The following is a 24,884-nucleotide window of genomic DNA, read 5'->3' as shown; positions in this document are numbered from 1 at the left end:
GCCTTTAGTGCAGTGTATGGGACCGGACTGTGCTGCAGTGTGTTGTAGTTTACTGTAGCGTACTGATGTATACTGTATTATAGTGAAGTATGCTTTGCTTGTATTCGTTAGTGGACGCACCCCTGCGGTACTGGTTGGAAGTGGACCAAAACACACGGTGAAGGAGTTAGACTTACATGAATGAACAGTTTCTAAGATCACATTTTTCCTCTCTGTAGCTTCTTGCACTGCGCCTCATTCGTCCCTGTTTCCCTGCACTGTAACATCTGCCCCGGGCAGCTCCCAGTGCATCAGCTGATTCGATAAATTATAAGCGCCAAACAGGCTGAGAGCAAGGGGGATACTCGACCAGAAAGCTCCAAACCTCAGAATTACTCACTCGGCAGGGCGAACCTCGCTGCAGTTTGAGGAGTGGGGGGAGTGAAAGAGCGAGAGCGCTGACAGAGTTCTGGAATGTGACAGAGTTCCTGTGGTTAGAGTGCGGGCTGCCAGAGGGGCGGGGCTAGGAATGCTGGCGACACTTCAGGTCAGGTGACTCCCTAAGGCTCCGCCCCCTGCCCCCCACCCCCCCCACGGCCTTGCTAGGTACTCTCTCTCACTCTCTCGCGTGCACTTTTAAAGCAACAGACCCACATTGTCTCAGGGATCGAGTGCCAGAGATTGAAGCATGTCCTCTAAGCATGACCTCTGGGCACCGGATCGAGTCCTCGACTGTAAACTCGCACACGTGACCCGCCATCCTGGCTGGCTGTTTCTGAACACAGGGTGTATGTGTGTGCGGGTCCAGTTCTCAGTCCGGTTCAGTTCCTGCAGCCTCTGGCTGCTCCATGACACCGACTGACCTTTTATTTTCATGTTCATTTTGTACAGATTATGAATGGACAGATTTACGGCATCCTCCTCAGGTTTGCTGTGTAAACGCGAGAGCAGCACCTAGATTGCCATCAGGACGGTTGCAGCCCCTCCTCCCCAAAGATGAGCCGTCTCAGGACACTAGTGTTGCCGTGCTCTCGTGTCTGATCTGGGACACAACTTCTTGCCTTTTGAGTTCCCGTTCCTGTTCCCGTCGCTCCCCCCGGACATCCTCAGTCTGCAGTACAAATGGTGGTCAAGGTTTATAACACAAAAGTGCCGTAAGACCTTTAAAAACAGCTGACACCGATTTTGGTGGGTGGGCGGGTGCATCTCTCCGGGTGGGCGTGCACTGTTGTGAAGAGGTTGTGGGAGCAACAGGGAGCTATGAAGGGTGACTGATCTCTCTCTCTCTCTCTCTCTCTCTCTCTCTCTCTCTCTCTCTCTCTCTCCACAGGACAGAGTGGGGTCAATAAAGAGAACAGACAGGCACAATGCTTCAGTGTGTACACTGGGTGTCTGTGTGAGGACAGACCAGCGGTGAGTCCCTCTCTCTGTCTCTCCCCACTGCCTCTCCTTGTGTCTCTCAGCCCCCCCCCCCCCACACACACACACACAGTTTAGATCAGGGAGAGGCAGGCATGTTTCTTCCCCAGTCTCATCCCCCACTCCTCCGTTTCCTGCAGTTCAGAGCCCCCCTTAATCACATTCTTAATCCAGTTATTTTATTAATGTAGACCACGAATATTGTTATCTGTGTATGTTTTCATCTTCACAGCTGATGGCTTAACGTGCTCTTCTGATTCAAGGTATCACTGCTTAGAATTTGAGAGATTCAGCGTCCGGCGCCGTCCAGCGCTTCCAGTATATCGGCTGACCGGACCCATTCAGCCGGGCTGACGACGCGCTGCGGCCCTGGGGGACAGAGAACTCGAGAGCCCTGCCTTGAGGCTCGGTGGCTTATGTATGTATTCCTGGAGACTGTCTGCCTCATTCACCCTGCCCCTGACCTCGGACGATCTGTGACCGAGCATCCGTGTTCCTGCACTTAGTCTGAGTGCTGCGCACGTATGTGAAGGAGGGAGGGAGAGACAGGCAGAGAGAGAGACGGCAAAGGGACTGGGAGAGGGGAAACCAGTGGAAAGACGAGGGAGAAGGTAGAAAAAGCATCTAGCTGAATTTTGCCCCCATTTGCATCCCTAGCCCTCCAGCTTTAGGAGTCTAGTCCACTAGGAGGTACCCTCCTCCACACCTGGTCTGTGTGTGTGTTAGAGAGAGAGAGAGAGGTCCATTCGGTTGTGTTTGTGCGCTGCACATCAATGCCCCTTGTATGAGGATGTGCTGTTGGAGATGATCCAGGTTCGAGTGAGGTTACTGGGCATTGTTTAAAGAGCGTTTAGAAACATTTGTCTGTTTACTTGTCCGAGTGGGGCAGACCACGGCCCGCCACATACCCCGAACAACCCCTCAGTCCTTCTGCGGCATTTGCCACTCGTCCGTTGGATTTCTAACCCATTGCCAGATGTCTGTTCGGTTCTGTAAAGTCTGGAGGGAGGGAGACACAATCTGCCGTATGGAATTAAAAGCAATGACCCTCTGACCTTTGCCCCAGGGTGGGCGGGGGTGACTTGGGGGAGTCCAGAAGCTCAGCTGAGGTGATTGTAAGATCCTGCTGCGAATGTGGAAGTCAGGGTCAAGGTCACCACGGGACTGAAGGCACAGAGGCCCTGGGAGAGCACCCAGTGATAATGCCCAGACTCAAAATGACCCCGTGCAGCCGTGTCAGAGCAGCCCAGCCTCTCGAGGGGTGATTGCAGGATGAGGCGTGTCATGTTTTTGATTTCCAGCTTTTCATAGATGATTTCACCCCAAAATAATGGCCTGAAGTCACGGGGAGGGAGGGAATCGGCCCCTGTGAGACTCCAGCTAATTCAGTGCTTTTAGAAAGTCTCTATTATCTATTATCTCGTCGTTGCTTCATTGCTAGTATGTTGGTGGTTTTATTGTGTCAGACATACTGTTGCAACTACGTTACAGAGCAGCGAGAGACTTTTTCAGTGTGGGAAGTGATATGAACATTATTTATGTATCTGTGTATTAATGGAGGAATCCACTATCCACCTGTAATGGTCGTTATATGATCAACTCTGTTTTCCAGAGCATTTCGGGATATTGATGATGGTTCCAAATTGTGTAGTTGTGTTTCACAGCGTTTCACAACACTGTCTCGAATCATCGTACAGTCACGCCGATGGCTGGTTTTACACACTGATGCGACGCTTTGCTGTTCTCGTCCTCGCAAAGTACTGACGTATCTGTGAGTCTGCAGACCGACCCGGAACCCAGGCAGGGAGCGGCCGAGCAATGCGTGGGTTGAATGTAATGTTTGCTGTGCTCTGATGTTTTGTCGGGTGTAAACACCAATGCCCCGGACTGTCCGGTGTCCCCTGCCCGCCCCACTCATCGGTGTCCTCTCTCTCTGTCTCCCTCCAGGCAGGACCGTTGACGGACGCGGCCCAGCGACACTGACCTTCCCCCTCCACCGCCCCCCTCCCCCGCCTCCCCAAGCCCCAGCCAATCAAATGCACCCTGAAAATAAACTGACCAATCATGGCAAGCAAACGAACAGCAGTGCCCAATCTCAGCTCCAGAATGTAAACCAGCAGCAGCAGCAGCAGCAAGGGCCCGCCTGCAGCCTGGGGTCGAAGGGCGTGGGGGCGGGGAACCATGGCACCAAGGCCAATCAGATGCCCCCAGGAAACTCCGGGCTGAAGAGCGGCGGCCAATCGGGCATGGGCGTCGGGGGACCGCTGAAGGGCAAGGCGAAGCGCGAGAGGAGTGTGTCGGCCGACTCTGGGGAGCAGAGGGACGCCCTCACCCCTTCCCTCGAACCCGACTCTAAAGGTAGGCAGCGCTGGCTGGCACGTTTCACCCCCTTCCCCCCCCCACCCTGAGAGAGCTGCTCACTGCCTAGCCTGCCCTGGGCAATGGGCAAAGACAAGGGTGGAGATAAAACGCTTGGTAGCACAGTCGGGGCCAGCAGTGCTCAGACCTTGATGCCTGGAGGGCCGATTACCAGGTTAGACTCGAGCAGAAGGGCCACAATTTCCAGCTCCCTCAACTAGTTTTTTTTTTTTTTTAAAGAAAAGCGAGGTCCTCACCCCTCAAAACACTGGCTTCTTATCAAGGAGAGTCTGTCGGCAACTTCGTGCTTTATCATCACAACATAATTGTCGGACCGGCACCGTCTAATTCTGAACAAACTATGATGCACTAATTAAGAGCCCCCCTGCGGCCGCGCCGAAAGCCCGAATGAACGCAGCCCACCAAAAACGCCTCGTAAATCTCCCTGGAATCCACGCGGGCGATGCCAGGGCGGTCCGAGACGAGCGCTGATGAGGGAGGCTGAGAGCAGCCGATACCGCCTCGATTCGAAACCGTTCATAATTTAGACCCTTATCTTGTTGGCCTTCGTCTGTTTAGCGCAGCTCGGGCAGGAAGGGGAAAATGTGGTGTGTTGGTTTTTTAGTTGTTGTTTCTGACGAGTTTGATGGTTGAAGTTTGATGAGGACGAGGATCCGGGAACCAAGCTGGTAGTGAGGAGGAGGTGTCGGGGGGGTTCAGTCTGCTGTGACCGAAACCTGAAGGTTGATTCTTGGTAAATGGGGGCGATGAGACAGCACTGGAATCTGAGAGAGAGAGAGAATGAGAGCGACAGGCAGAGGGAGAGAGAAGCGATCCTGCCAGTGTCATCGTGTAGCCGAGAGAGCCCCTCTCTAAGGAATTAAATGATTTGGTTCAGCGGAGTGTGTGTGTCTGTGCGTGTCTGTCTGTGTGAGAGAGTGAGTTTGTGCGTGTCTGTCTGTGTGAGAGAGAGTGTGGGAGAGTGCAGGGGAGGGAGTGACTGACATCAATATGATTTTAGTGCAACTGAGTCATTCTGGATTTCCTGTAGCTTTGAGCAGCCCCTCCCCCAACACTCACTCCTGTATGAGGGAGGGAGGGGTGTAGTGAGAGAGACCGACAGGGGCGAGGGAGGCTACTTAGCCCCTCCAGCACGGCTCCTGAAGGAGGCAGGCCGAGTAACGCACACAAACACGGACAGCGCGCTCCGAGAGGGGGGCACGCGGGGGGCCACGGCGGCTCATTGGCTGCGATCATGGATGATGAGATAGACACGGCAGAGAGGCACACAGACGTGATCTGCTGGAAGAGTGCGGCGAACACCTCTCATGAAATGACCCCTCTCTGTTCGTAATCACAGCTCCGCGGACAGTCTGTTACACACTTCCTTTTGCAGTATATCACCCTCTAATCTCTGTTTCTCAGTCTCTGTGTCTCTTCTCTTTCATCTCCCTCTTTCTCTCTCTCCAGTGGAGCCGGTGAAACCACGGTGTATCTTTGTAATAGACTGCGCGCTCCCAAGATTGTTTCAGGAATAGATCTGCATTTTTCAGTTATTTGTATGGGATTCATATTAATACTCCCATATGTTGGGGAGAGATGTTTGCAAGAACTCAGCTCAGTGTCTCACAGTCCCCACTTCTGACACATTCGGTCTCCCAATTTCTTCTCACACTTTTCTATTATGTTACATAATTGAATTTAACTTATTATTTTGCTAATTAGACTTTTGTAAATAGTTTTTTGATGGGGTTTTTTGTCTTTATTTCCGGCTTACAGATAAATTAAATGCCTCAGGACAGTGTGTGTCTGATGCGGTCAGTGAGTGTCAGACAGTGTGTTCTGACTCTGTGTGTCTGATCATGTGTGTGTTTCTGACTATACGTGTTTGACAGGGTGTGTGTCCGTGTCTCTGGGGCGCCCCGTGTCTGTGTGTCCAATGCCGTGTGCGTGTCTGTGACGCGGTCTCTATGCTTCCCTCGGTGTCCAGCAGAGGGGGTGATGCGCAGTAAGCGGCGCTGTGTCCTGGAGAAGAAGCAGCCGTACAGCGGGGACGAGTGGTGCTCCGGGGCCGACTCCGACGACGACAACGACAAGCCGCCCACCGCCGCCCACCGTGAGTGCATGCTGGGATCACTGGGGGGTGGTGTAGCCGAGGGGGTGATTCTGGGACGGGGGTCAGAACGCTGGTCCCGGAGTCAAGTGGGGTCTTCTAGGTCCCTGAAATTTGTCAAACAAACAAACAAACAAAAGCGTAATGATTATGTGTCTCTGTCCCCCGCAGCTCCATTTTTCTTAACGTTCAGTATAAAGGTCAATGTGGACTTGGCCCCTGGCCCCTGACCGTAATTGTAGATTCGATACAGAGGCGCAGAAGGGAGGGTGTTATAACCCTGTGTGAGGCCACTGGCTCCTTAAAATTAGAAGGCAGGAAAAATTTAAAAATAAATGGCTCTTAATCAGATTTTCTAAAACAACAGCAGCAAAAACGGCTGCCTTACACTGACTGAAGTCTCTGTGCTTCATTGCTGGAGTTGTGCTGCCATCTAGTGGTGGCCTGGGGGACAGCGTCTGAAACAGGATCGAAAAAGCAAGTCTCAATCCCCTCCCCAGGAAAAGTTATCTAACCCCCTTTTTTGTAGAAATCTTACAGTGCTGTATATTTTTATATATTTGGACAATGTCCCCTCATTCCTGTATTCTATAAAGGTCCTGTCAATCATACACTCAAAGCTGTGTGTTGAATTGGAGGAAGTCGGCCCCAGAGCCGTTTACAATGTCGGCCTCGTTCAAGAAGGCGTTTGTTTAGTGCGTCTAATGTGCATCTTTTCTCTCTCCCCTTCATGTTGCCTTTCTCCCCCTCCACGCTGTTTCTCTCTCTCTCCCTCTTTCTGCATTCTCCCCCTCCCCTCCCATGCTCTCCCACTCTTTCCCGCCACCCATTCTCCCTCACAGGGGATCGCTCTATGGCCGGCCCGCCCCAGTCCCACCCCGGACCCTCCCCTATGGGTGCTCTCAACGAATCGGGCTCCTCTGCCGGGGGTCTGAGTCTGGGGCCGGGGCTGCGTTCGGAGCTGGGTGCCGCCCCCAAGCCCCTGCAACAGGTGGTGTACGTGTTCACGACCAGCCTGGCCAACAGGTGAGTCGTTATGGCCAGCCCACAGCTATACGGCCCGATTATTTCATCGAGATGCAGCTCTTTCACATGACTGCTGTACTGCACATCATACACATGGAGAACGAGCTTACGTGTCCCAAACATGAGTAGAAAACTTAGTTAAGGTTTGGAAGACTGTTTCACATGACCCCAAATAACCGCAAATGTCTCTGTCTGTGTCCCAGTGCTGCGGAGGCGGTGGTCCACGGACACGCCGACTCCATCCTCCTCTTCCACCAGCAGAACGTCCCGCGGACCAAACTCGACCAGGTCAGTAACTGTCGGTTTGCCTCCGGTCCTGGCCGATGCGTCCTCGCATGGAGAAATATTTGGGCAGGAATAAAGCAGGTGGGGCCGCTGCCTGCTCTCCTCAACACGTGCGCCTCAAGTTCTCATGAAGATCAAACTGCTGAAAATCCATCAACAAAGGGTTAAAGTAGGCGGGTCGATTTTTGTTGTTTTTTATTATTTAAATCTGGCACGCGTGAAAATAAAATCAAAGTGGAGGAAATGAAATCCCCCGGGGGAATGTAATGGTGAAACACACTACTGAAACTTGTCTCAAGTTGAATATAATTAATGTTGCTTTTGGCTATTTCAATATCAGATCTTTTCTGTTTCTGTTGCACAACTTTCTATGACACACAGAGAGAGAGACGGCGGTAGACTATGGGGAAGCGGGCCTGTGTCACTGTGCTACAGATGTTTGGCTCTGACAGTGCGTGGCTGTTTGTGTCTATTTATTTTTGTTCCCCTTCCTATTCAGTCAACCACTTAGAGGCAGGTTCCTATTTCTATTTTTACTCGGCGGCACACTGAGAGGAAATTGACAGGTGTTCCCAGCCAGTGAGAGCAGCCTGTGTCTCCCCCTCGCCTCACACAGCCGTGGTCCTGTCCTCTCTGTGTGTCCCTGTCCCCTCGGCGTCTTTGTTTAATGGCAGTTTGTGTAGCTGTTTGCTCTGATTGCCCCTGCTACACGGCCCGTTTTCCGGTCAGGGATAAAGCTCTCGAATGGGCAGATATCAGCTGAGGCTACAGAAATCACTGACGGTCACCGATGGCAGCCTTAGTTATGAGACTGCAGCCACAAGTTAATTAAATGGAAATAAAACCTGATTGTTGTGGGCTTCTGGGCGCAGTGATGGATACATTGTCTGCGCTAAGGCACAGTGGGAACAAGCACTTCAACTCTCTCTCCACTCCTTTAATTCCCACCTTCCCTGTTGTCCAGTCTCTCCCTGTCCTGCCCGCCGGTCCTCTCCGTGTCCCTCTCCCTTTAGCCTGTGCCGCCTAGTGAAACGGTATCTGCTTTCCTGACATCTGGCCTCTCTCTCTCCTCTCCTCAGTGCTCTCATCCGCTGCCGAAACTGCCGGTCCTGTCGGAGCAGCACAGTGCAGCCGGCACCCCCCCCAGCGGCACCCCCAAATCCCAGAGTGCGACGCCGCGGCCAGCCTCCGGGGGTGGGGGGGTGAGCAGCCACCTGCACCCCGTGGGGACACCGTCCTCCTCCGCGGGACACCCCGAGGACGAGCCCCCTCGCACGGGAGAGGCGGGGGCGGCCCGACCAGGCGGCTCCGGTGGGATCCACCAATCGGGAAGCGGAGTCACCGGCAGCTCGGCCAATCCGGTGCCCGGAGCGGGAAGCAGCGAGGTCCCTCCATCCAACTCCAGCGGCTCGCCGCCCCCACCCTCAGCGGCGCAGCTCCTTGCGGACCCTCAGGCTGGGCAGCGGGGGGGGGACGGGCTCTCCAAGGAGCAACTGGAGCACCGTGAGCGATCACTGCAGACGCTGCGTGACATTGAGAGGCTGCTGCTGCGGGGCGGGGACCCGGGGGGCCCCGGCAGTGGCAACGGCGTGAATGCTGGTGGCGGCGGGGGGCCTAATGCCAGCAACAGCCACGACGGCAACTCCCTCAATAACAACGGCGATGGCGCGGGCACCTGCAGCAGCAATAACGGCAGCATGCCCCCCTCTGCGGCGCCCCTCCCCCCCCAGGGAGTCATGAAGAAGTACGAGGAGCCGCTGCAGTCCATCATCTCGCAGACGCAGAGCCTGGGGGGGGGCCCGGGGCTGGAGGAGCACCAGATGATGGGACCCCACCACTCCCTGCCTCCTCAACACCCACACCACCCTCACCAGCACCCCCACCAGCACCCCCACCCTCACCCTCACCAGCACCCCCACCCCCACCCACTCTCCTCGCCCTCCGGGCTGGACATGGGGCTGCTGCTGGGCCCCGAGGGCCTGACCCCGGAGCAGATGGCCTGGCGCAAGCTGCAGGAGGAGTACTACCAGGAGAAGAGGCGGCAGCAGGAGATGCACCCCCACCCACACCACCCCCGCATGATGCCGGAGATGGGCCTGGGAGGGGGGCCCCCTATCATGATGCGGGGGCCCCCCCCTCCCTACCACTGCAAGCCTGGGGACCCACAGTGGCCTGTGCTGGGAGGAGAGATGGGCGCGGGGGGTAACGGCCGGCTGATGGACATGCACCCTGAGGGGCCGCGGGGGCCGCGTTTCCTGGGACAGGCGCAGAGGGGCCCCCCAGGGGGCGGGGGAGGTTACCCTGGAAATCCAGGGGCCGTGTTCTCGATGGACACCATGGGGCTGCAGAGGCCCCCCCGGCCAGGCATGGTCTGGATGGACGACATGCCCCCCAACATGGGAGGGGGCCCTTTCCAGGGGGGCTACCCCTCCTCCGCCAGGCCCCCCCAACACCTGCAGGGTGACCCCGAGCGGCTCCTGCCCCCACAGGAGATGCTGCGCGCGCTGGAGAAGAGGCAGCTGCAGGGGCTGCACCGCATGGAGATGGAGAAGATGGCCAAGCAGGCGGCCGGCGGCCCGCGGCTCATGGACATGCCTGGCGGAGGGGGAGGGGTGTACCCCAACTCTGGGCTGGGAGGGGGCGCGGGCCCACCCTCCCGCGGGGACCCCATGGACTTCCCCGGCTCCCGCGCCATGATGGGCTCGCCCCTCGGGGGGCCAGGGGGAGGGGGGGGCGGACCCCCCATGCGGGAGCTGGTGGACTCCCCCCTTGGCGGCGGCCTGAGCATGAACATGAACGTCAACATGAACCTGAGTCTGCAGATGGGCGGACAGCCCCCCCAGCTCCTGGGGCAGAAGGGGCGTGGCGGTGGGGGGCCGCTGGGCGACATGCTGAGCCCTGAGGAGGTGTCCCGTGCCCGCGCCTCACAGAATGGAGGTGGCATGGGGGGCAAGAGCATGGGCCCGGAAAGTGGAGGCCACTTCTCTGGCCAGGGGCCCTTCCCTGGGGGGCCAGGCGGGGGGGGCTACCTCCCTCAGGAGCACGGCCCCGAGATGTTCGTCAACGAGCAGCAGGGCCCTCCCCTGGGAGGCACCTCCCGGCTCAGCCACATGCCTATGAGTGCTGCCCCCAGGGGCCCTGGGCTCGGCCCCCGACGGCCCTCAGACCTCTCCATCAACATGCACCCCCTGGGGTCCCCGGCCATGGCCCCCCCACACCACCTCAAATCTCCCTCTGTCAGCCAGGCTGCCTCCCCCATGATGCCCTCCCCCTCGGCCCCAGGGCTCAAGTCCCCACAGCTGCCCTCCTCTGGCCCCCCCCCTCCGCAACACAACCCCACCACCACCGGCGCCGGCACCCCCTCCTCCATGAAGTCCCCCCAGGTGATGGGCCCCTCCTCTCTGGGCGTGCGCTCTCCCTCGGGGTCCCCCGGGCACCTCAAATCCCCGGCCATGCCTGTGGCCTCCCCCGGCTGGACGGCCTCCCCCAAAACCGCCCTGCCCAGCCCTGGGGGGGCACCTGGGGGTAAGGGGGGTGGCAACGGGGGCAACAGCTCCATGGACACAGGTAAGAAGACAAACCTCTTCTTCCCAAAAACACGCGCGCACACAGGATTTACTAGTGCTTTAATGGAGAATTTTTAGGGGCTATCACTTGTGTCCACAGCCTTGCCAGTTCACTTTAACAGTGTGGCCCAGACTGGAACCATTGCGACGTTGACTGTAGTGCCCCCATAGGGACGGGTCTCTGTAGACTGTAGGGCCCAGAATTCCCAGCAATGTGTGGACTATGGGGCCTGAACTGTACCGGCTGACCCGCTTGCCCGCTGTGCAGCAACTCGGCAGTATTAGTTTATCTCGGACAACTGCAGCTCGAGCCCTGCCGCGGGAACGTTGATCTGGCGCTGTGGCGGCCGCCCATGCTTTAGTCCAACTACTTTTAATGTGGCATTTGCTGACCAAAAATCTCCCTCTCTTTCCCTCCCTCCCCTGTCGACAGGTCCCTCCCTTCCTCCCCGGAGCAGCAACTCCACCCCCATCAGCCAGCCGGGATCCATCAATCCCAGCATGCCCTTCACGTCCTCGCCGGATGCGCCCCCTCCTTCCCAGAACCCCCTGTCTCTCATCATGTCCCAGATGTCCAAGTACGCCATGCCCAGCTCCACGCCGCTGTACCACGACGCCATCAAGACCATCGCCACCTCCGACGACGAGATGCTCCCAGACCGGCCCCTGATGCCCGGTGTCAACATGGCAGGTGTGTGCTCTGAGTGCGAGGTGTGAGGGAGGGTGACGAGGCGAAAACAAAGGGCTCTTCCTGGTCATTCTGTTACTGAGCAGCTGGTCACATAATGGTCTCTGGAAGGCTCCTGGAGAAACACAGCTGGGTAGCGTGGTTTTCTCACAGACACCCCTACCACTCTTTGTGTAAAATACTGTTTTATTAGGTGTAGTATTTTACATTTTCATATAAAAACAATTCAAATTTTTAATACTTGTGATTAAAAACTTTTAAAATCAAAATCAAATCAATTTTTAAAATCTTTGTGATTTAACGAAAAACAAAATAATTAACTTCAAATAAACGTGCACAAAACAACAAAACAAATGTGATTAAAGCAAAACTGCTCACCAACATAAAAGTCAAATACATTGAAAATAACTGAAAATGCATTGGACAAAATAAAGAAACAATTAAAAAGGTAAAAATAAAAAACAAACAAAAAAGGTCCAATGCATTTAAAATTAAATCCAAAACGGTCAATGTATTTGACAAAAAAATATAACAAAAAAATATAACAAAACTAAACCAAAAAACCCCTAAACAATTAGTGATTTAAAAACAACTAAATCTTTAAAAACAGTTAAGATTCATTTTAAAATCGTTTTAAAAACAATCATCCATAAAATAATTAAAAGATCTTGGACTCGGGCTCCAGCAGGGGGAACTGACCGTCCCCGGAGGTGGGTCCCATCATGGGATCCTGAGCTCCCGCAGATCTTGTATGCGCCAGTTCTTATAGGCTTCCTCCTTGCTCCTCTGATGGACCTCCAGATTGACGTAGTCCCTTACACTCTTTGTGTAAAGATGTGCCTCCTACTAAATGCATTTTTGAATGCATGATGAGCAGCGTACTTTTAGTAACCGTGTCCAAGTGGAGTACAGTACCCTGGGAGCGCATGTGCCCAATGTAATCACCTCTTCCCAGTTTTAAATTGGTTAATATATGCAAGCAAACAGGCAGAGACATTTCCATACTGTGCTCCCCTGTGGCTGTGTGAGACATAAAGGGATTGAGTGGGAGCTGACTGAGCTAAAGGCACATGAAAAATGAATACATGATCAGATATCAAGAGCTACTAAGTGTTCAGTTGTACTTAAGGCACCTTAATGGTTCAACCCTGTCCTCTGTGACGCTGCTGTGGTGAATCCGTGAATCACTGATTTCCTTCCTCCTCCTCTTCCCCTGCAGGGAGCATGGGGAACCACCAGGGCCCCCCGATGCACCTCGGCTCGCAGAACTCCATGGGTCCCCACAGCGGCTCTCAAAGCCCCATGGGCATGGTCCTCCAGGGCCAGCCCCCGCTGTCCCACGAACCCTCGGGGCCCATGCTGCACTCCCCCAACCCCATGGGCATGGGGATGAACCCGGCAATGATGGGGGGAGGCGGCGGTGGCCCCCCGGATAGCATGGGCCCCTGCACAGTGTCGCCCCTGCTCCCCCAGAACCAGATGGGCGGCTTCCCAAGGCTGCAGCCCCCGCCCCCCCATGGACCCCTGCACTCCCCGGGACCCCACCCCGGGATGCCCCAGCAGTACCCCTCCGAGGAGGCCCTGGCGCATCACCAGCTGCAGCTGCTCAGCAAGAGCCTGGCTTCCCAACGGCCCCCCCAGGACTCGTACCCCCTGCCCCTGGGTGACGGCCCCGACCTGAGCGAGGTGATCCGGCCCTCCGCCTCGGGGATCCCCGAGTTTGACCTGTCGCGCATCATCCCCTCGGACAAGCCCAGCAGCACCCTGCAGTACTTCCCCAAGAGCGAGGGCCCCGGACCCCCTCCGCACAGCCAGCCCAACCCCCACCAGCCCCCGCAGCAGCTGCCCCCCCACTCCTCATCCTCCCACCTGAAGCAGCACCCCTCCTCCGGCCCCCCGCCCCACAGCAGCGCCCCCTCCTCCAACCCCCACCTGGCCAACCTGCAGAACATGATGGCCGAGCAGCAGCTGCCCCCGCCCCTGCCCCACCACCCCCACTCCGGTCTGCGGCCCGGCCTGGGCATGGGCCAGGGACCGCCCCCGGGTCTGGCCAGGGGCATGGGGGCCGGGGGCGGGATGCCACCCATGTGCCACCCGGGACACATGATGGGCAGGACAGCCATGGGGCCGCCCCACAACTCCATGCAGCACCAACACCACCACCAACACCACCACCATCAGCAGCAGCAGCAGCAACAGCAGCAGCAGCAGCAACAGCAGCAGCAGCAGCAACAGCAGCAGCAGCAGCAGCAGCAGCAGCAGCAAGCCATGATGGCCAACAGCCTGCTCCAGCACCCCTCCATGATGTCCCCCCAGCAGCAGCATCAGCACAGCCTGATGGCCCAGCAGAGCCTGATGATGATGCAGGCCAAGCAGCGCAGCATGTCCCTCCCCGGGGACCCCTATGCCCAGCAGGGTCCCCTCCTGTCCCCTCAGGGCCCCATGATGGGCCCCCTGCACCCCCAGGCTGGCATGATGGGCCCCCAGAGCCTGCGCCAGCGGGGCATGTCCCTGGACAGCCCCCTGGGGTACGGACCCAGCAGCATGGCCAACATGCCCTTCTGAGGCCCGGCGCTCCCGCTGTACAAACTTCATTTCCTCTGGGTGGACTTTTTATTTTTCCATTATGTTATAATTCTGATTGTTAATGTTATTATAATTATTATTATTGCGGTTTCTCATTATTATTATTATTATTATTATTATTACTACAAAAATTATTCTAATTTTTCAGGAAACCACAAAAAAAAAAAACGGTTGAAAAATCAAAAACTGGGCGCTGCCTTTTTTAACATTTGAGTGGCGACACGAGGTGTAGTGTTCACAACCACGCGACAAAACAGCTCGGCTGGAATAATAAAATAGTTGTGAAACTTTTTGTTTTGTTTTTATAGGTGTAAAATATGTACATTTCACAGATCAGTGGAGGGGCGGGGGAGGAACAGACTCACCGATTTCTTCTTTTTATTTTCCTTTTTTATTTTGTTTTTTAGTTTTTCTGGCTACCAAACTGTTGTGCAAGGGATTTTATATACATATATCTGTGTATGTATATGAAACAGGTGCTGTAAATAAGATGCAAGTTGTGATTGTTTTCAACTGTTCTGTATAACTGTGTTTTAATAGAAGCCTCAAAAAAAGAAAAAAAAAATCTGTCAAAATAAGCCACTTGGTGCCCTTTTCATTCGAGGGGGGCGGTCGTGTGGGAGGACAGCTTCCTGAGGGGGGCGGCTGTTGTGGGTCGACGCAGTGGGGAGAATCGGAGAGCTCTCTGGGGGGTCCTTTCCAGATGGCTCCCCTCATCTCCACTGGCCAGGGGTCTCCAGCCCAGCGGCCGAAGCCACACGGTCACTTCCCCAGCACAAAACTCACCGCAGGTCGTGAAGCCAAGCAGACGTGCGATCGACACCAAATGAAATGTTTATATATTAATGGGGGGGGCGTGTAGTCTTTCAGGGAGAAGGAACTACAAGTTTCACTAAACTGGAAAGTTTTCAATTTTTGTGCTCGAATCGCTGCCCAATGGAGTCGATCTCGTGGCTGGCATCATTAAAATCAAACAAATCACCTGGGCCAGGTGGTATACTTCCAACAGGAAATTAGTGAAATAATTTATAGGTCACTAACTGAAATATTCCAAATGACACTTAGAACAGGGGATGTGCAACTGACTGGAAGACAGTAAATGTCAAACCAATCCACAAGAAAGGGGACAAAACTGAGCCAGGAAATTACAGACCAATCAGTCTCACCTGCATCACCTGTAAAATGTTGGAAAATTATTAGACAGAAAATAGAGGAGCATCTCAATGAAAACCATATTCTTGGAGATAGTCAACATGGGTTTAGACGAGGCAGATCATGTCTTACTAATTTATTAGAGTTTTTTGAACATGCAACTGTAGCTGTAGATCATGTGAAAGCATATGATATGATATACTTAGATTTTCAGAAAGCTTGTGATAAGGTTCCACACCAAAGACTGATCCTCAGATTGGAAGCTGTAGGCATTCAGGGTAATGTAAGTAGATGGATTATGAACTGGTTGATGTCTAGGAAACAGAGGGTGTCTTAGAGGAGTCGCTTCTAACTGGAGTGAGGTTGTTAGTGGAGTTCCACAGGGATCAGTACCAGGATCAGCCTTTGCTTTTTCGAATCTATATTAATGATCTGGACTCTGGGATAGTTCGCAAACTTGTCAAATTTGCAGATGATACTAGAATAGGTGGCTCAGCAGATACAATCTCAGCAGCACAGGCTATTCAAAGGGACTTAGATAACATTCAGTTGTGGGCCGACACCTGGCAGATGAAATTCAATGTGGACAAGTGCAAGGTATTACATGCAGGTAACAAAAATGTCCACTATAATTACACTATGGGAGGAATTGAACTAGATGACGTAACGCATGAGAGACCTAGGAGTCTATGTGGACTCCTCACTTTCTCCATCCAAGCAATGTGGGGAAGCAATAAAAAAGGCAAACAGAGTGTTAGGGTATATTGTCAAAAGTGTAGAATTTAAAACAAGGGCAGTGATGTTCAGACTACAATGCGCTAGTTAGAGCTCATCTGGATACTGTGGACAGTTCTGGGCTCCACACTTCAAGAAAGATATCGCTGCTCTAGAGGCAGTTCAGAGGAGAGCAACCAGACTTATTCCAGGTCTGAAGGGAAAGTCCTACTGAGAGACTGAGGAACTGAACCTTTTCACCCTGGAACAGAGGAGACTACGTGGGGACTTGATCCAAGTCTTCAAAATCATGAGAGGCATCGACCACATCAAACCAGAGGAGCTTTTCCAGATCAGCAGGGACACACGCACCCGGGGACACAAATGGAAATTGGGCTTCAAGGCATTCAAGACAGAAAACAGGAGACACTTCTTCACACAGAGAGGCATCACATTCTGAACAAACTCCCCAGCGATGTGGCTGAAGAAACAATTTGGGAAAATTCAAAAACAGACTGGATAGGATCCTTGATCACTTCATTATTAATGGACACCAAACGAGCACGATGGGGCGAATGGCCTCCTCTCGATTGGACACTGTCTTATGTTCTTATGAGTCAGTTTCCCAGTGAGGTCGGCCCTCACAGCAATTTTTAAATATTTGTTTCTATTAAGCATAAGCATTGCAAATCCCCCCCCTGAACAAAATGCACAAAACCACAAAACCCAGCCCCTATCCCTGCACCCTTATTCATAACAAACAACTGTGAACATTGGTTAGGTTCACTCGGGGGTGTGAGAACAGCATGTTTACGGTCTGCGCTGCACAGCTGAGGAGCCTCTTACTTTCGGTGATTCGCAGATCGATGGCGAAAGGCGCCCAGTTGGGTTATTAATAACGGGGTCTGGGTCCAGATGGCAGGGTGTCGTCCCTGTGGGGTTCAGCAGAGGGCTGTGGAGGCTCCCACTCATCTCAGACAGTAGAGTAGACCATCGTCTTGTGGTCCAGTCATCCGAGAAGCCCAGGGGGGTTTAGTTTTGACTATCTTGGTGCAGCTGACTAAACCAGAGCCGAGTGCAGTCTTGACAGCTGACGCCACCGTCTTGGATCAGAAGTCCTGCAGTACCTGTCAGTCGGAACAGTTTTTCCAGCTGTTGAAGAGCTGGGCCCGGTTCTAACCCCAATCCTGTGCCAGGCAGAGAGCGTCACCATTCTCTCCTCATTGAGGTGTGTCGTCTCCGCTCAGTGAGCAGGAGTTGCAGCAGTTACCCAGCTTTATATATATTTATATATTATATTGTTCTGTAAAGTGGGGGGGCAGTGAGTGAGCACAGGCAGAGAGGTCAGTGCCCGTGTCTGTGTTTTCACCCTTTTTTGACGTTTTTTGATGTAGACCTGCAGAAAAGTCAGAGGGGTGTGACCGAAAATCAGGTCCGCCACACCACAAACTCAGCCAGGTTGTGAGCGAGTGTTGGAGCGGTGGTGGGCTAGATATCAATATATATCAACATCCCTCTGTGTATGTCTATATGTGTACTTGGTAAATGAAGACCTAAGTATGTGTGTGTACATGCCTATGACCTAATACATGGCTACAGTACCTCCTGACCCGACAGGTAGGTCGCATCTCCGCAGGCTCAGGGGGAACTGAGCCTTCTTAGTCTTGAAAATGGGATTTGGTTTTAAAAGTCTCCACGGTGCAACCAGATTCTTTAATCGGGGGAAGAACTCGGCACTGAAGATGGGTAGCACCCTTTACACTGAGAGCAGCGAGTGGGGGGAGGTGGAATGAGCTGCCCCAGCCGTGTGGTCGAAACTGATTCCCCGCAGTGTCTTTGAGAAACAGCTGGCTGGGATCCAGGGATGTATTAGCGCCTGAGTGAGGGATCTGGACCAAATGGAGCTGCCCGTGACCCTTTGAGCCGGAGAATTGCACCCTGTCTCCAGTGTGACTAGAGTGTGTGATTGTTTGTGTGCCACTATAACACTTGTGTGTGTGTGTGTGTGTGTGTGGTTTTGGCAAGTTCTGCCTCAGCAGCTTCTCCAGCTGCAATCGTTTTGTCTGTTTCCTATTGAGAATATTTTCATAACTTATGGGGGCGGAAGGGGGTTTTTGTATATATTTTTTAAAAGAAACCTAGCCAGGAAACCCAGAAAAGAGAAGGGACAGATGTTACATAACCCAAACCGCTGTCATATGAAAATCTACAGGTGAAGGGCTCATAGTTTTGGACACTTGGACCCTGTTCACACTTATTAGGCCGGCCTTGGGCCGCCTCAAAATTAGTCCTACTTTTTTTTAGAGACCCCGTTCACATTTGTGGTTTTAGGAGGCCTAAGTGCGTTCACATATGCAGCTGAAAAGGAGGCCTAAACGAAATGCATGACGGGAATAAACAAATCTGCTCAAACAAACCAGTTACGCATGACATTAGGTCTGCTTACAGGTGTTTATTCTGCGTCTCTTTGACTGCGTCTCGGGGGGCGGGGCTTGAGCTGCGTCACACACTGATGCTTTCACCCGGCCCAGGGCCCGGCGCGGTCATCACAGTTAGGTCGCCTTTTGGCCCCCTCGAGATTTAGGCCAGGTCAATAAGCGGGACTAGTTTTGACCCGGCCCAGGGCAGCCTTAAAACTATGACCCCATTCACATTTGAGTTAAGGCGGCCCTGGGCTAGCCTAAATAGCCTAAATCTCAAATGTGAACGGGATCTTTGTCTGTGTGCTGTGGGGCCCTCATTTTCTGTGGGCCCCAGTTTGCGTGACTTGACTGTTGCTCTCAGCCCAGATTCCCCTACAGAGCTGTCTCGTACCTTTTTGATCTCCAAATCTTCCACTCTTTGTCTCTTTCTGTTCTTTCATCTGTCTTTTGCTCCTAGTTTTGATCTTTGCGCACTCACCTCCCACTTCCTCCCTTTCTCGTTTTTTTTTTTTTTTTTCTGTCGTTCTCCCCCTGCTCTTTTATCTCTTGCTCCTCGTACTCCTTCTCTCACCTTTCTCACCTCAGCCCTGTGTGGCAGGCCAGTGGGGGTGTAAGCGTTCACATTCTCTGCCAGAGGTGACAACCACATCGTGTGCTGAAAACAACTGAACGTTTTCACGTACATTGTTGAAACGTTTAAGAGCATCCACTAACTTCTTCTCCAGTCATCTTAAAATACTGTTTTATTGGGAAAGTATTTTACATTTCAATAATAAAAACATTCAAAACAAATTTAAATACTTATGATTTAAAATTTGTTAAAATCGATATTCTAAAACTACTTAAACATTTTAAAATCTTAAGTGATTGACAGAATGCATAAACTCAAATAAACAAGTGCATTAAACAATAAAACAAACTCGTGATTAAAGTAAAACTGCAAACCAACAAAAGGGTCAAATACATTGAAAATAACTGAAAATGCACCGGACAAATCAAAAAACAAATAAAAAACAAACCAAAACAGTCCGATGCATTTAAAATTAAATCCAAAGTCATCTTAAAATACTGTTTTATTTGGTAAAGTATTTTACATTTCAAATAAAAAACAATCAATACAAACTTTAATACTTGTGATTAAAATTTTAAAAATCAATTCTTTAAATCACTTTAAAAAATTTAAAATCTTTGTGATTTAACATAATCAAAATACATGGACATCAAATAAACAAGTGCACAAAACAACAAAACAAATGTGATTAAAGCAAACTGCTACCAACAAAAGAGTCAAATACATTGAAAATTACTGAAAATGCACCGGACAAATAAAAAAACAATTAAAATGGTAAAAATAAAAAACAAACCAAAACGGTCCAATGCATTTAAAATTAAATCCAAACGGTCAATGTATTTGACAAAAAAAATAGAACAAAACTAACCAAAACAACTCAAACAACTCGTGCTTTAAAAACAACTAAATATTTAAAAACAGTTAAAAGACAAAAACAACAACATTATAAATACATTGGACAGGTCACTCAGGGGTGTGAAATCCGCCTGTATGGGCCTGAGGGTCACAGTCCAGCCCAGGGGGTTGTCCACGCTGCTGCTTGTGGCTTGTATGGCTGTCTGCTCACAGCTGAGGAACCGGTTTGGTGACACACAGATCGTTAGTAACAGGCCAGTTCAGCTATGAGTAACAGGGCCTGGATCTGAAATCTTTCGGTCTCGGTGGTTGAGTTATGTGAGCAGGTGTTTGCCAATTTAATTTGCATGGTAACCTGCCAGTGTTGTAGAGAGCTGGGTATTCGCACAGACGGCAAAAACAAGGATGTAAATGTGTTGGGGTAAGAGAGGGTATGAGAGATTGTCACTGGAAAACTTTTGTCATTAATTTATGCAACAAATACTGAATGCACACTTGCATTTATGTTGCTAAATCCCACTGTATTGGCTATATGAAGGATGTGAATACTGGAGGTGTAAAAACACCTTTATAGCTACACGTGTTGTCACTGCCTGATAAAACAATAGTACCAGAGAGAAAACAACAATGCCTAAATATTTTTTTATTTCCTTGCATGTAGTTTTAAGCAGATTATATGCAATTTGAAATTTCGTGTTAAAAAAATGTTATGCTTAATTTTACCAAAAAAGAAAGACCTCAAACTGCTAACGAATACACAGATAAAATAAATTGCCTAAACAAAAGGAGTTTTGAAGAAGCTATGCTGTAATAATTAAAGTGTTGTTCAGTGTGTGACGTACTGTACCTGCTGTCTTGCACACATCGTGCAACTGAAATACCAGCGGAGACGGGTATACAGGCGATGAAATGTTTCTACATAGATTTGACAAAAAATATGAACACTAGAATTCATTTGGGGGGGCATGTGCCCCAATGGCATGATGCCACCGGGTGAGGGTACCAGACTTGGCACAGGAGGCCCTCACAGCATCTGCTTCGCACGCGCCCAGACGTGGGCTAACGTGAGGACAGATTGTGCAGCCCAGCCCTGCAGTACCCAGAGTCCTGTAGAGACAGTTTTTGTACAGAGGCTTGGTTGATGCTGACAGTAGCACAGAGCAATTTCTCTCTCTCTCTCTTGTATTTCTTTAATTGCTCTTTTACTCCTTTTTTTTACTCTTGTTTTTCTACTAGCCATAAGCATTGCAAATCCCCCCCCGAACAAAATGCATAAAACCACAAAACAACATCCCCTATCCCTGCACTCCTCCTCCTCATTCAAAAGAATTAAGAATCAGCTGTGAAAATGGGTCACATTCAGGGGTGTGAGATCCGCATGTAGAGACCTGATGGCCACAGTTCAGCCCGGGGGGGTTGACTGCGCTGATGTTTGCAGCATGTTTACGGTCTGCGCTGCACAGCTGAGGAGCCTCTTACTTTCGGTGATTCGCAGATCGATGGCGAAAGGCGCCCAGTTGGGTTATTAATAACGGGGTCTGGGTCCAGATGGCAGGGTGTCGTCCCTGTGGGGTTCAGCAGAGGGCTGTGGAGGCTCCCACTCATCTCAGACAGTAGAGTAGACAGCAGTCCAGTCATCCGAGAAGCCCGGGGGGGTTTAGTTTTGACTATCTTGGTGCAGCTGACTAAACCAGAGCCAAGTGCAGTCTTGACAGCTGACGCCACCGTCTTGGATCAGAAGTCCTGCAGTACCTGTCAGTCTGAACAGTTTTTCCAGCTGTTGAAGAGCTGGGCCCGGTTCTAACCCCAATCCTGTGCCAGGCCCTGGGCTTAATCGCTGACCCTGCACCCCTGGTGGAACTAACTAGACTGTACCCGATACTGATACATTGTCCCTCCCACCTGTGTGTGTGTGTGTGAGCGAGCATGTGTGCATTAGCAATCCATCACAATCAAAACCAGTTAGGATGGGGTTCAGTCTTGACTCAGTTCACGTGGGATCGCTGCTGTCTCAGTGCAGCCGACTAAACCCCCCCCGAGACTGCCTCTACAGGAGCTCACTGTCTTTCTAGCGGCAGAAGTTGTTCTATGTGAAACAGCATTTTCAGAATTTCAAAAAAATGGCAAAACCCTCCCACACGCTAGGCAAACATTAAGTTTCACTTGTTTTATTTTATTCTGTTTTTATTTAGAAAAGCTAAAGTTTCACTTTGCTGCTTCTGTTGGTTAATATTACAAGCCTTTCCATGATAATCACAATCTGCATTCTGTCTGGCGCCTCTTTCTAACATAAACAAACATCCCAGAGCATGCTGCACAACACAAGAAAAAGGCATAAAGAACAACACACTTAAAATACAATACACTTAAAAAAGAAAACACTACAGCTACAGTTGAAATATGTATCAAAATATGTATTAAATTGTTAAGCCCGTGGGGAGCAGTCCATGCGATGGGCCTCTGAACTGCAGACCTGGGGCCACACAGTGACCCGGAGTCACATAAGAGCATAGCCGAGCTTTGCAGGGTGCTTTTTTTTTTTTCTTTCCATCCTGGCTGTGTCTGCGCCGTAACCCCTAGCTCTCCCACGGCTCGCGAGGTGACTAACCCCTTCCAGTGGGGATGCGACGCTATTTCTTGTGGTTTGCAGGGCTTTGTGGAAACTCATGTGCAGCCATCGCTCCAGTCTTATCTCCACTGGAAATCCATTATGTAACAGTTCCTTTGGTGTCGCTTTTTCATTTTGGACCAGTACGCAGTTTCATTGCATCACTGTGCCCGTCACATGCAGGCACTGCCGAGATTAAAAAGCGGTTGGCGCTGCAGCTGGCCTTGGTGGGAACAGCTGGCGGGGCGCAGCGCAGGACAGCGCTGTACCTCAGATTACTGGGTTAGACATGCAGGGGGTGTTGATGAAGATACGGCACGGAAAAACGAAGAGGTTGAACAAAAGCAGGAAAAGTCCTTGACTTTGTGGCCTGTTTACCCACTGTTTTGCACAGCGCAGAGTTTTGTTGCTGGAGAAGGGAGAAGTAGGGCACCCAGGCGGACTGCAGATTCTGACAGAGCCTCACGTTCAGAGGTGGGAGGTGCTGGCTAACCAGGGGGAGTGGTCTGTCTGAAATCTATCCACCATCCATCTGTCCGTCTATCTCACCGCCTCAGATCAGGGTGCTGCTGGTGGTGGGGCCAGCCTCAGAGATGGACACCTTTCTGGCCAGGTCGCGCTGGGGGGAGAGGCAGGCCCTGGCTGGGCAGCCCCAGGAGGCCAGCAGCCGGCACAGGTCCTGGCGGAAGCGCACGCCCAGGAAGGCATAGAGCAGGGGGTTGAGGCAGCAGTGCGTGTATCCCAGGCTCTCGGTCACCATCAGGGCTTGGCGCATCTGGTCCCGGCTCTTGCAGGTGTCCAACGAAAGGGCGTTCATGTCGTGCAGGGTGTCCAGCAGCAGCACCAGGTTGTAGGGCAGCCAGCAGAGGCAGAAGACGGCGGTGATGAGCAGAGCGAGGCGGATGGCGCCCTGCTTGTCCAGGCTGCGCTGGCTGTGGGACAGGGTGATCACCACGGCGGAGTAACAGTAGGACATGATGGCCAGTGGCAGGAAGAAGCCCAGCACGTGGGTGAGGCAGCGGTTGACGAGCTTCCAGTTGCTGCCGTGGCTGCCATGGGCGTATAGGTTGCAGGAGTACACTCCGGAGCTGGTGGGGCTCTCCTCCACGGAGAAGAAGGCGAAGTCGGGCACCGACAGGCCCAGGCAGAGCAGCCACACGGCGGAGCAGCACAGGTGCACGGCGCGTGGGCGGAGGCCCTGCAGGCTGCGCACGGCGTGCACGATGGCCAGGTAGCGGTCGAAGCCGATGCAGGCCAGCAGGAGGCAGCCGCACAGGAAGTTGAGCCGGTGCACCACCCCCACCACGCGGCAGAGGAAGTCGCCGAAGACCCAGCCCCCGGCCGGCTCCACCAGGATGAAGGGGAAGGTGAGCAGCAGCAGCAGGTCGGCCAGGCCCAGGTGCAGCAGGTAGACCTCGGTGACCCGCAGGCCCCGGCGGCGCCGCAGCAGCACGGCCACCAGCAGCACGTTGCCCGCCAGCCCCAGCAGGAACACCAGCAGGAACACAGACAGGAACACGGCGCGGAAGAGCTGCATCCCGCCGCTGCCCAGGCCCGTATTGTTGCAGAGGAAGATGCCTGGATTGCCATCGGTGGTATTCGTCATGTTGAGAAAGTTGATCCAGTCTATGGTATCAGGCACGTTGAACTGCTGGCGGGGAAAAAAGCCAAATATTTGACAAACGACAAAACCGACAGCAGCTCCACAAATTAGGGTACCGCTTGGGGGGTTGATCCCAGAGTCCTGCTTCTCTGGGATGATATAGTGAACGGTTCACTAAGAAGAACATCACAGCTAGTACGATATGCCTGCTGTAATGCTGCTGCTGAGAGACTAGGTTTCTGTGACAATGCAGTTGTATTATTATGATATTTCTTAGCAGATGGCCTATACCACATTATTTTGACAAAAACCCATCTATACAGCTGGGTTTGTACTGGAGCATTCTGGCTAAAGTACCTTGCTCAAGGGTACAGCAGCAGTGTCCTCCACCTGGGATTGAACCCATGACCCTGGGTTCAGAGCCGAACCTCCACTACACACTGCTGCCCATTTTACAGTTCATTTTTATAGATCGCATCTTCTTTGGCAGCCTGCGGTCGGATCTGGTCGGTCTCACCCAGCCATACGCAGAGGAGGCCAACTTCAGAATCAAGCCATGCTAATCTCCTGCTTTACCCCACTGTGTGCAACAGCAGTGCTTGGAAACGGTAATCTGATTTTAGTAGATATCACTACAGAAAAGAGGCCTTTATTACAGTACACAAATGCCTTTATACAAAAATACTAAAATTATTCAAAATCGACTTGACAGCTGGAGATGAGGGATGCAGAAGATTTCAGCACACTGGTGTGACACCAAATAGTGCCTCTGCCCAAGAGAGCCTCCCGGCAGTGTGGCAGCAATAGAGCCGCCAGATTGAGTTCTTTAATAAGATGAACCTGATTTGATGGTATTATTTATGAGCTGTCTTTTTCCAAGGGGACAGGATGCCATTGTCATTGTGGTGGGATATCTCAAAAATGACACCAGTCATTTG

At 52.1% G+C, this 24,884-nt stretch overlaps 2 protein-coding genes across 3 annotated transcripts in view; one reads left to right on the top strand and one right to left on the bottom strand.

The window, feature by feature from the left end:
* Positions 1-14,598, top strand: part of bcl9l (bcl9 like) — a 30,477-nt gene extending 15,879 nt beyond the window's left edge. The window contains exons 2-10 of one of the 2 annotated variants that reach the window (XM_066710870.1): positions 1,310-1,392; positions 1,662-1,816; positions 3,346-3,756; positions 5,750-5,872; positions 6,712-6,895; positions 7,099-7,183; positions 8,260-10,747; positions 11,180-11,437; positions 12,654-14,598. In XM_066710870.1, the coding sequence (XP_066566967.1) occupies positions 3,435-3,756; positions 5,750-5,872; positions 6,712-6,895; positions 7,099-7,183; positions 8,260-10,747; positions 11,180-11,437; positions 12,654-13,999 (4,806 nt within the window). In that variant the 5' untranslated portion in view covers positions 1,310-1,392; positions 1,662-1,816; positions 3,346-3,434 and the 3' untranslated portion in view covers positions 14,000-14,598. Of the gene's footprint in view, positions 1-1,309; positions 1,393-1,661; positions 1,817-3,345; positions 3,757-5,746; positions 5,873-6,711; positions 6,896-7,098; positions 7,184-8,259; positions 10,748-11,179; positions 11,438-12,653 lie in introns of both variants that reach the window. The other variant, XM_066710861.1, reaches the window with a different exon arrangement.
* A 5,677-nt stretch (positions 14,599-20,275) lies between these two features.
* On the bottom strand, positions 20,276-23,990 carry cxcr5 (chemokine (C-X-C motif) receptor 5). The gene has a single exon (XM_066710850.1). It carries the CDS (start codon positions 23,947-23,949, stop codon positions 22,897-22,899), a length of 1,053 nt encoding a protein of 350 aa, XP_066566947.1. The 5' UTR covers positions 23,950-23,990; the 3' UTR covers positions 20,276-22,896.
* Between the last annotated feature and the right edge of the window lie 894 nt (positions 23,991-24,884).

The sequence above is a fragment of the Amia ocellicauda genome, chromosome 1, assembly GCF_036373705.1.
Source record: "Amia ocellicauda isolate fAmiCal2 chromosome 1, fAmiCal2.hap1, whole genome shotgun sequence".
Taxonomy (NCBI): Eukaryota; Metazoa; Chordata; class Actinopteri; order Amiiformes; family Amiidae; genus Amia; species Amia ocellicauda.
Note: the sequence above shows the minus strand (reverse complement) of the source record. Positions and strands in the feature narration are given on the sequence as shown.

Bases quoted from the DNA above. Each gene is read 5' to 3' on its own strand.
- cxcr5 (XM_066710850.1), bottom strand. From the start codon at position 23,949: ATGACGAATACCACCGATGGCAATCCAGGCATCTTCCTCTGCAACAAT.